The 12,794-nt window shown below is 33.9% G+C and overlaps 1 protein-coding gene across 1 annotated transcript in view; it reads left to right on the forward strand.

Moving 5' to 3' along the window:
* LOC126848396 (nuclear migration protein nudC) overlaps nucleotides 1-12,754 on the forward strand; it is a 75,738-nt gene extending 62,984 nt beyond the window's left edge. The window contains exons 5-7 of the mRNA XM_050589273.1: nucleotides 11,085-11,279; nucleotides 11,848-12,050; nucleotides 12,179-12,754. Of these exons, the coding sequence (XP_050445230.1) occupies nucleotides 11,085-11,279; nucleotides 11,848-12,050; nucleotides 12,179-12,230 (450 nt within the window). The 3' untranslated portion in view covers nucleotides 12,231-12,754. The remainder of the gene's footprint in view (nucleotides 1-11,084; nucleotides 11,280-11,847; nucleotides 12,051-12,178) is intronic.
* Nucleotides 12,755-12,794: the final 40 nt, after the last annotated feature.

The raw sequence follows: 12,794 nt of genomic DNA on the forward strand, positions 1-12,794 counted from the left end.
TCACGTGTTCGCAAGCTACTATTATTCATCGTATTGAAGGAGGCAAGACAAATGTCATTGTTCCCAAGTTAAAAGTATTTGTGCGTCTCGTAACAATTTAGGAGCGAATTATCCCCCATCATGTGGTTGCACTTTGGGCATATAATTACGATGCGTCAGTAAATGTTGTTGTTTCCTGTGTGCGCGAGAATTATTACTTATGTATTTAATTGCCGACCGGCCAATCGGCTATTTTACATCGGATATTTTACATTATCGCTCAAATACAGGATATAATGATGTACTTAAATGTAATCGAACGCTTGTAACGATCCCGTTTGTGTACGTACATTTTTGTGCGCAATCATGTCAAGGAGATATTTAAAAAATAGTAGTGTACGAGCGCTGGCATTTAGAGCGCTTTTGAGAAACGAGTTTCGAGAAATGGGCTATGTCTGCGTTTTATTAAAATCATGATAATTGAGTAATTTAAAGTACTTCTTTACGAACGATCAGTACGAAGTTCGCTAATTAGAATTATCAAATGACATTTACGGCATGTTTAATAAAATGTGTAAATTTCTTCTCGTTGTATTTTAATTGCGACGGTGATTTTTAGTTGTCACGTTTTCTTATTCACGTTTTCGTAATTGAGGCTTAAAAGATAAATTGCAAAATGCAGTGAAGCATGATGTGGAACATGTATTGTTCGATTATTATTGGCATCATTTATTTATCTATAATTGAATATTGAGAATGGCGGGGAAATGTGCAACTTAAAATTTTTTGTTAATACATTTTTCAAGGCTATAGATAATGATATTCTCGGTCTTATCGGGTTGCAAAAATAAGAAAGATTCGGTGAACAAAAACCCGTCTCAAGCGACCTCGTGCGATATATGAGCATGTATATGCAAGAATTTCATCTACTTACATAACGTTTATTGTTGAAGTTTTTGTGCACGATCCTGCGCAGGCACGATCCAGTTGTAATAACCGACTAAATGTAATCTGTTTCTTTTCTCGCTCAAAATTCGAGTTAAATATATTGGTAACGCGCACATAAAAAAGAATTAAACCAATGCGTTAGAGATTATTTATACAACGACAATTTTTATATAAATCTCATATTTTAGATTTGTTTATCTGCGAATTAAGAAATATGAAAGAGACAGATACAATTTATTTAGTATTTTTTATTCTAGACTTCTTTGTCTAGGCAGAACGCATTATGACATATGAGAATTTTTTCTTATTATATCTGTATATACAGAATTTAATTAACACTGATCTTTGTTGGATAAAATAGGCCATTAAGAAAACGGTTACAAAATACTTCATTATTATATTATTAAAATATATTTAAGCAATATACAAGCTTTCTGGAAATAACCGGAAATGTCGATCTGTTGATGATAATAATCCGCAGATAATTTTTATCATTCATCACCTAGTAAATTTTTTATAATCTTCCAATACTCGTACTTTCGATTCAGCGAAGCTGAATTCAACGCAATTAGAAACGAAATTAGACAAAAAGATGCGCTCTGTAATCCATCTAAGAAATTAACGATGAACGCTTGCTTGCTTGGAGAACAATAGTCATTGGTGGCACAGTTTACGCAAGCATAGTTAACGGGGTTGCAATCGCACGCGTAGTTTTCGTCTAGTTTATGCCAGGCTTTGCACATGGGTGGTCCTTTAATGAGGCACCGGAGAAGGCAAGTCTTCTCGATTCTTAGCGTAGATAATCCGAACGTTCCCGCGGACTCCATTCCTATTCACGCTACCGTCGTATTTCTTTGCGTATCACCATATTCTCTTTCAACCTTTCATAGCACATAGTGATATAATAAAGACAAGCGTACTTTCCAGCTGTAACCTGCCATGTAAAAATTCATATCAGATTTAATATTTTTTCATAGATTAAAATCTTATAAAATCTTATAAATGTTGTTAGTCAAATTGTGATTTGAGTTAGTCGATAACTCAGTTATAAAAAATACTTTCTCAAGTTTGTTAAATCATTATTATATTGCTTATTATAAATTACGTAAGTAAATAGAGATAAGAGATATAATAGTGCAATATTAACTCCAATTGCTAAATGACCAGACAGATTATCGCTGATACTCGGAGATTAGATAAAATTCATCTTTTCTTTTCATCGTAACATCTTGAAGCGCCCTATCTCCGCTTGGTCCTCTTCAATCTCTCGATTTCACTTTTGGCGGCCGCGGCACACTCTTCCTCTCAGCGCGCGCGCGAACCTTCCTCCCTCCTTCCCCCCCCCCTTTCTACTTTCGGTCTCTCCTTTTCTCGGCGATTGCGTAAGCGGCGCGTTTGAGCGCAACGATGATATTTGCGGCGCCTGTGAACCGTACGCGTGCCTCTCCTCGAATGAAAAGGACCATTACACTGCAGCGTGCAATTTGTAAAACGCTCACTTGCCGCAAATCCGCGAAAGCGGAGCGATCGTGTTGATTAGCATTTGTCTAATCGCGATGTCGAATTTTCTCTCGGTGCGTTTTAATCGCCGGAAATTATCCGTTTCGCGCCGGTAATTATCGCGTAACGACGAAAAACTTTATTTCGTTTCACCCTAAAAGTCTCAACGTATTCCAATCAACGCGATCTGGCGCGTTTTAATGTCACGTTGCGTTATTCGTGTGAGTTTCTTTCCCAACATCTATGAGCGTTGAAGGTAGCAACACTTATTCCATCCTGTTCGTAGTACAGTACTTGAAAATCTCTAGAGCAGAGTGAACTATAGTGAACAGGAGCAAGTTGCATAAGGCAAATTTCTTGCCGATAAATATCGGTGAAAAGTTTGACAGAGAACATCTGCTATCCGAATCGCACGTGATCGTGCTTTAAGGCAGTAAGATTTACGACTAAGCGCGCGTAATCGATACAGTATAAAGTTATTGCTTATCTGAAGCGAATAGCGAACAAATTGCCAATAACTTAGTAATTATCCGCCGTCAGATACATTCACGCAAAATTATACTCGGCATTACAACATTTGTACTTTCTCAAACTAGGCTAAGAGCGCGATTTTATTAATGCTCGCATTTCCGAGGCAGTATTCATTTATTTATACGCTTTTACTCATCTTTGTTACTTTTCGCAATCGTGTATAAAGCACTATCTGCTCAATTCAGTTAATATAACTGATTTGTTGCTTCAATTCAACTTGCTTCTGTTCGAGTTAACAGTTTGCTCGCGCAGTCAAGAACGGCAACGTCTGTCGAAAGTTACCCTGTTTCTCCATATTTCGTCAAGGATGAAATCGAAATCGAAACAGCGGAGATCGTTAAATGATGACGTATTTTATTAGTAATCGCTTGCGATCTACATAAATGTCGAATTTTTAATTTGAGTTAACATATCGCTTGTTAGATACAGTTTGAAGAAATCATTATTACAAATCGTCTGATCCTTTTCGCGAACATTTCATCGTTAAAGACTTCGCTAAAGAAAAAAAAAACAGCGTGTTTGACCGTGAGCAATGGTCGTAAGATATCCTAATTCACAAATAAACAGTGATCCTCGATCTTATAGCCGAATAGGAAATATCCGACATGCGATTATCGAGGAGAAGGGGATGCCATTAAACATAAGATACTACAGAATATTATCGTCATCTTCATCGCTCTTTTTTTTTTATCTGGCATAAAACGTGTTTACGCTACTGACATCGGTGCGGTGGTGCCGATGGCGAATTAAAGTGAGGTGGGGAAGCCACGAGGACGCGAAAAGCGCGAGGAGCAGCAGTGAAGGCGATGAGACAGGGGAGGTGGCGAAGAGGCCGCGGGAGTGAGGGACGGACGAGAGGCAAGGCCGTTCTTTGACCCGAAACGTGGTCAGCTCGGCGCCAATTTTTCGGGAGGAACCGGTCTTACACGGCCCCCTGGAATTTTTGGCCGGTGCGCACACCACTGTTACCCAGGCCCGCGGCTGATTTCGCCGAGAAAACCGAGGGCGACATGTTAGTATCATTGTAGCAAAGTTGCACGCACCTGTGCCTCTCCCCCCGCCTGTGACGTCCCGCGCCAACGATTAATATCGGAAGAATTCCCATTTTCCTTGAATCTCGTCAATCAATCGAGGATCATTGTAGAAAACAAGAAGAGAGGTCAGCGCGCGAATTAACAACGTTTGATTAGCCTGATATTTTCGTGTCGCAAGGAAGCGCTAATTATTTAATTTTTAATAAATCTTTATACGTCACGGAATATTCCCAATGTAATTTATGAGCTTTTAAATTGGTATTAAGTAAAACATATTTGGAGATAAATGCACTATATATATTAAATGATATTTATCTCTATCAATATGACTATAATATATGTTATTTTATTGCGCGCATATATATATATATATATATATATATATATATATATATATATGCAATTATATCATACGGACATATATTTACAATTTAATTTCAACAAATGTTTTGTTGACAATGCGTTATTTTTCATGATTTTGTCTAAACCACACACTTGACATCCGCTTGCTTATTAAGATAAACATGTTGACGATTAAAGTAAAATAACACACGACCTACATTAGCTCGATTCCAGATTGTGGTGTGAAGAAATATTTACCTACGGGGCCTCTCCCTCCTCTCCGGTTTTGCTTCTCGTCGCGACCTGGATTCTGGCATCTACCGGCTGCAACAATTTTTACCTTAATGCTCCTGAACGCACGGTTACCAATTTTTGCTTCGGGAAGCAAAAGCACATTCATTGTCGGCGCTTATTATCGCGACGACTGCGTTCGATTCAATCTCGGCAATTATCTCGCTTCTTTGTGCAACATCTGTTCATACGTATATAAATTACGCGCCGCATTTTCATGCATATTAACACATATCGCGCTCTTATCCTCGGCCGCTAATACGGACTGTTGCGAATTGCAGAAAATCCATGTCGGGAATCCTAATCGCCTCCTCGAACCCGATGCGCATTTACGCGAGTCGATTTATCTGTGCTTTGCATCTCTCTTCCCTCTCTTTTCACGATCTGCATCTCATCTTCTCTTTCGAGCTTGTCTCTTCTTGCATACAAGACGATGCACACGTGCACGCGCGCGTTCTCGTAGAAATACGCGATGCACCTGTACACTCACCACACCTGTGAGCGCGCTCGGCAAGAGGAGGAGAACTCATCGATCTTCTCACTCCTCCTCGATCTTGTACCTTTTCCTTCGCGTTGGTCGCTACATCTTGGCTCCGTTATCATAAATATTATATTACTGATATTGGAATAATTTATATGTATATATTGCATATAATTTGCAATTAATAATTGTGTGTCAATATTTTCATTATTTATTAACAATTTCTAACCGCGTCTTTTAGCACCGTACTAACGTCATTTTGTCTTTGAAATAAGATATTATGTTATTATCTTATCCATATAATTTATATCTGCATAAACTTTTAATTTAATGACAGTTATTGATTATAATGAGAATTATTATCGTTTGAATATACTGTTTATCTGCAGCATCTACCGGAAGCCATACATTAATTTTTTTATGCGTACCGCTTTGTCTCGTTGTTAAAACAGCGATTATAGCACTAACTATATGTGGTCTTGTAAAAACGGGCATTAAATAACTGTTACGGCATAATTATATCTTCTGCCGTAACAAGATGTAACTGATTATGATAAACGCAAAATGACACTTGTATGGATAATTGCTGATTTAAAAACCAGATTTTGTGACGTTAACATGATGTAAAAATAATTTTACATCGATCATTGTCGATATATATTGTTTTCAAAATGCCTTATCATTATAACATGGCAAAAATCTTTTTATAAAGATCGAAAGGAAATATTGAAATACTGAAAAAAATGTTGAAATAATTTCACAATTTAATAGTAGTTGATATGATATGCTATATAAAACTATATAAGAGCGATTTAACGTCAAAGTACGTTTGCATACAACACTTATTCATTTTCTATTATATCATCTTTATTAGGTGAAACCTTCTTCATAATGTCCATGAATATTAATTGGAAATAGAATTAATCACAAGATATGTTGACTTGTTGTTAATTCACTTTGCTCGTTCACTTGACCCTAGAATGAGTATTTGCGAACCCATCGATATTCGCATTAAAGCAAATGGAATCAATGAATACAAATGGTTGCCTATATACAGATTATTCTCTATTCTTATTATATTTTTATATTTTATTATATTTTTTTAATATTTTTCTGTTTCACAAATTATATCGCTTGAGTAATAGCATTTTTTTCTTTTAATTATATTTCAACATTCTTCCGGAATATTTCTTCGATATATCTAACATTATCTGCCCGACAATATGCAAATATGATATTTGAATATTAAAATGTGACAATTATAAATCAACCTTGATGTCTAATCAATGCGAAAATATGTCTTCTCTCTGTAATGTTTCTTGGCACCGCAGTTAATTGATTCTTCGTGTTTTTTTTTTAAACAATTTTAAAATTCATCATTAAAAAATCTCTAATAATGTTCCTACAATAATAATAATAATCTCGAATTTTTTTAAGATTTTATTTAAGTGCTTTAGTTAAAAAGAATTTTTCAAAAATTGTATCAAGAGAGAATTCTTATATATATGTAGAGAATATATAAATAAATATATGTAGAGAAATTATAATTCAGAATTCTTTGATCTCAAAAATATCATTTTTTGATTTTGTTTTACTATATTATTTTTTTCTTGTAAAAAATTTTATTACTTTAGTCTTTGATCCTGTTTTATAAATGTATAATAATTTTAGAACCGTTATATAATCGCGTAGCGCAATTTTTCTTATCTACATCAATAAAACTCTCTCTTTGAATTCTTCATAAAGAAGCTAGAATCTTAAAAAGATCTGTAGAATTTTAACATCGAGGTACTAATTTTGCACATTTAGATGTCCAACTGAAACAAACTAAAATATAATAGCAGTTTTAGATCACCAATATTTTTTATCTTATGGCTGCAACGTTTGTACTAATGTTTACTAAAAATAACTTCTGTAATTATTAAAGTAATACATCAACTTTTGTGCATAAGCTTTTTTTTCGTTTATATTTCGCGATGTCCTTGGTGTCTTGAAGAAATACCGTCTTTGTCGAGTCTCTAACGTTGTATCGCTTGTTGTATCGCTAAACTGATGACGATTTAATATTTTTTGTTACCTACTGATGTTCTTCTAGGCGAATAGAAAAATTTTATTTATCCGTTAATATACCGCGTGCGATGTCGAATCGGCAAGAGTTGCGATTATAAATTTCGATCTCGTCGTGAAATCCCCTCTTCGAAAAGAGGCGCGTTATTCAACATCGTGAGTAATGAACAAACTATTCGGTTACGCAAGAGCGAGGCCTGGTAAACGTGTGCGATCTTTTAGTATCAAGGATTCCGCCGAAGCGCCAAATAAATCGGTTATCCGCGAGCGAGATGACGCGCAGCTATAGTAGCCTTTGGTGTCTCACGTTCGTGACAACAAGCCGAATGCCGAGGTCTCTGACAGAACATCATCACATCGAGAGCCTATGAACTTGTATTAGGTGCAATCTTCATGCCATTTTTAGCGCCTATGTGTCATTTATAAATATTGAAAATATCGAAATAATTCGTGAATTTACGCGAAATAAAATCTACCGGAATACACGTGACTCTATATAAGTGCAAACATTTTTTACAACATAATATTTACCAATGATAAAAAAGTCATAAATTCTAAGATATATCGAATATATAAATTTAAGATGGATTTTATAATTTTATTATGAATTATTATTTATTTATTAAATAATATATAATTTATATTATTTATTTAATAATTAAATTCTAAATAGGATATTTATGGTATCTGCTATCATAACAAACGAGTGACGTGTAACTTTTTAATGCCGATACATCATTTTAAAATTGTTAATTAATGCACATAAAAAAATGAAGTTTCATGGAATTCGATCAAACACGCACGTAAGCTGCATTAACTATGAAAACATATTTATAAATAGCAAGCAGGTCTGTCTGACACATAATTTTCAGAAATCACACAGACAATTATTTCTTTATTCCGACGAAGGCTTTATTAGAATTCTTTATCTTGACAATGTCTTTTTTATAAATAGTCAACACGCCATTTTTAGTGCAGATACATCAGATATAATTGCTCATGATATCATAAAATAATGGGAACTTCCAAAATTTGACTAGTTTATTTGTACATATTATTAATTCGCCCAAAAAGCTGACCTAACATTGTTGAATGAATCAGACAGATAAATTTATTAGTTATGATTTTGAAGAATTAATTAGCAAGATATAGTTATTTCTTTTAATTCAAGAATATTACAGATGCAATCATTTATTTTTTTTTTTTTTTTTCATGGTTTCTGTAAAGATTTACTCTATTCGCATACTGAAGCAACAGTATGAATGTGTTTGAATGTGAATAATATATCTCATACATTTCTTCATAAAGCTGACAATTGAGTAGCTATATTTCCATTTCTAATTGCATTCTTGTTGCGAGCTATCAAAGATGCTGTGCATCATCGTTGTTATTGGTATCTCATACGTAATTATGTATGCCGAACTAAAGGCATGCATATTTACATACATAAAACTTTATATATGCATATATTTATGCGATCTCGGTGTGACTACATAGAAAAAAAGTAAAAAGAAATGTTTCGCAAGTCTAGCAGTCACGGACGACATCAATATGACACGTTATGCGGGTGCCAGGTTAAACCGGTAGGAATAGCAATGAATTACGTGAGTCAAAAGAATAAAGTTAACGATATTATCATGCTTTGTAAATTTTTATTAATATGCAATCTTTTATTCTCAATAGTATTCAAAACAATTACTAATGTGCGTTATAAAATTGTTGATATCATTAATTGTAAATTATTGATTATATTTTGATAATTTTCATCAATTATTTTCAAGCTTAAAAAGCAATCGTAACTGAATATGTTAAAGCTATATAAAATATGGCTTTAATATTTTTATGACGCGCGTGCAATTAAAAATAATTTTTTACTCGCGGAAAATTCTGATGACAAGCTGTATCAATACAGCTGTGATTGCCAATCGTATTGTATGCATAGGAATTTCTGATCTCTGAACGCTATTTTTTAAAGTAGAAAAACTGCACGTTTATATAGCATATGTGCTTTGACAACAAGATTGATCAAAGTTCGAACGTAAAAGGCGTACGTAGTAAATAAAAAAATAATATTACTTGAGAACGACATTACCAAATAATGGCCTAGAAAAATGCAATATCACTGCAACTATAAAAAACAGATAATGGGTGGTCAAAATTCTTATTTATGATATGAATTGACTTTGTAATACAGGCATTTTACGAATATCTCGAAGATTGTTAAAGCATATGCGTCACAGTCTACTTAGGCTAGACCTCGGCAAAATGAACAGCCTTACGGCCGTCTTCTTCCTCGCCTTCTCGTTGCCGCTTTTATAATGATATTCCACTTTGTTAACGTCGGTAGCCATGATCCGTTTCCACGCACCGATGCACTCGACTCTATCACCATTATCGTCGTCGTCTCTTCTCGTTGTTTGTCATTCTAGAAATCTAAGCACAACCAAAAAAAATCTCTGTAAAAGCAATGCGCCATGAGCATGATTTTGTTTTCTTTATGGGAACCGAAACACAATGAAAAATATCACAATAAGTTACAAAATAAATGTCTGTAAGAATGTCGCAATAGTTGGAACGCTTCAGCTTGATCGCGAAATTCAGCAGATCATGCCGCGAATAACCGAGCTGTTTGCTGCAAAGCCACGTGAGAATTATATAAATATATATATATATAAAATCTTATCTCATTGTCATTTGTCATTTATCATATGTCATTTAATAATAGTAACCGGAAATATACAAGGAAAATTCTAAGATAATAAAATGGAATTTGCATGCGTAATCAACTCAGGAAATGTTTAAATTGCATATTCATCATAAATTGGAATTGAAATATAAAGATGTGCGGAACACAAGTCACTTTGTCACAGTGATATAAGAATATGTAAATGAATTTTGCTACTCAATAATTGCTTCATAATTCTTATCGGGACGAAGGCTCTCTCTTAAAGATATACTATCGTCCATGAAAATTTAATATAAAATTAGAAATTCAAGATTGTAATATATTTTAATGCAACTTTATGTATGTTATGCATGTCATATAGTTTCAACGAAACTTATTAACTATTATCACAATTTTCATAATTTTTATGGCGATTCAGAAGATCACACAAATGAATGACTTGATCGTTCGATGCTTTAGATTCGAATACTTTCGAACAAAAAGCAAACATTTGTGCTCGATCTACTCTTGACCCTTTCAAATTGGCAATGATTCAAAGCCAAGATCTGGTCCGCCTCCTATCAATTAAAGCGAGCACTCTTTGTAGTTAACGAAGTGTATCGTACGAATGTATATTTGGCAGGAATGTCAAACCTTTACCATTTCGCTTTGTCGAGTGTTACAATGCATCTTTCATCTTCCAGTTCACGGTTGGAAGATTCGAATGCTCCCACGAACTTTCCGAACGTTCAAGGTCCTCTTCTAAAGTCATTGCGATTTTTCATATCCAAAATCCAAGTCCGAGGTCGCTGTGATCCGGATCACAATGATCTGCAATGAGATCGTAATCATAAAAGGATATAAACGCGTTCGTGCAGAACACATTGAAAACGAGTCCCGCTCTCACTATCGATCGATCATTCTATCTATTGTCTCTTTCTACTTGGACGTACCAATTATCCATAGGAGTTTATAGTTTTTGCATATCATTATTTTAAAATTATCTATTGAAATAAATTGATGTTAATTTACATTATACTTATCAGAATAGGGAAAACGCGTGAAACAGATTATAAAAGTAAAAAGAATATATAAATATACATATCATTTATTTATTTCTTTGTGTATAATATAACGAATAAATTCCCAACGAGATCTTTTTTTAAGCGAATTTTTTAATCGCTATTTGTGAATGATATTCGCTTGAGCGAACACATAAACATATGTTGCAATTTTTATATTACAGCTTAGAGTTCCACTAAAGGTAAATTTCTCGGCCAGGCCAAGGGACGTGGTTGTGACGATAACGAAAAAACAGTTAAGCTGCGGACTTAAGGGCCATCCACCAATTCTTGCCGGGGATTTCCCGCACGAGGTCAAACTCGAGGAATCCACTTGGGTAATCGAGGACGGGAAAGTGTTGTTGATTAATCTGGAAAAGGTGAGTCGTGGACGCATACAACATGTGGCGGAGGCTGCGCCCTCGCATTAGTAATATGCTTTTTCGCGACCTCGCCGCTCTTCGGCCTTGCCGGAACAGTAATTCCAATAGTTCTAGGATCGTTCGATCGCATATGAGTGTGTGGAGATTTAAGATATGTGTGACTGATCGGCAATGAATCCAATGAACATGTTTTAGAAAAATGCAAAATACAGTATTTAATTAAGCACTAATTAATTATTCCATGATTATTCATATTAATCATTCGTGATTTTACTTGCCGCAATCTCCAAGATTTTATATATATTTCTTAAAATTAAAAATATTATAATAATTACATTATATTAATTTTGCGACATATATTACGATGTATGGATACTATCAAAGCAATTCGATATCAATTATCGATTAAAAGATACAAAATATTAAGATTATATACTAAAGTCTTTAAGATCGTTTAGATAAAAACAAAAGATTATTAGGCGATATAACTATAAATTTGTAATATATATAATAGATTACAATATTTTCTCTAACCAATAATAAAATCGACATTTATCATATGTAGGTGAATAAGATGCAATGGTGGGCTCATGTAATAACGAGCGAGCCAGAAATCAGTACGAAGAAAGTAAATCCCGAACCTAGCAAGCTTTCTGACCTCGATGGAGAGACACGAGGCCTCGTAGAAAAAATGATGTATGACCAGAGGCAGAAGGAGTTAGGACTTCCAACATCCGATGAGCAAAAGAAACAGGATGTTATAAAAAAGTAAGATAACATATCTCGACATTTTTACTGCACGCGCATATATATAAGTTGTATTATATGTATCAATATTAATATTTTATCAGTATTAAATATGTATCAATATTAAATAATTTGTTAAATTTTTACAGATTCATGCAACAACATCCTGAAATGGACTTTTCAAAATGTAAATTTAATTAATCATATTTGTTCAATCCATTGAAATGCTTAATGATATTCTAATATTACATTGATACTAGTAAGATCGTATTTTGCTTTTTATTATCACAATGCAATGTGCGATTTTCTGCAATCATGGCTTCGTATGTTTAAAAAAAGAAGCATGTACGATACTCTTCTACGCTTGCAGAAGATGGCACCACTATATCAGGCTATATAATAGTATATACAGAATCTATCGATTAAAATGTTCTTTAATTATTTTTTTATGCTCTCCGTCGTTTTTTGTATTTTATTGATCTATAGTTTCAAAGGAAACAAACCGCACAGATTGTGTTTTTAATTTTTATATTACATTTTTCATCTCTACCGACCTTGCTGATAGAAAGAGGACGGGTTAGAATTGTATGAACATGATGCAATAAATAAAAATTATGTAAACGTTTCTTTTTTTCCAAATTTTCAACAATATTAATTATATTTAATTATATATAAATATTTGGTTTAAAGGTAAGTAACGAATAAATAAAGAAAACTTAAATATACTCAACTGTGTTAATTTCTGCAAAAATTATTCTTCATTCC

This window comes from Cataglyphis hispanica, chromosome 3 (genome assembly GCF_021464435.1).
Source record: "Cataglyphis hispanica isolate Lineage 1 chromosome 3, ULB_Chis1_1.0, whole genome shotgun sequence".
NCBI classification, from domain to species: domain Eukaryota; kingdom Metazoa; phylum Arthropoda; class Insecta; order Hymenoptera; family Formicidae; genus Cataglyphis; species Cataglyphis hispanica.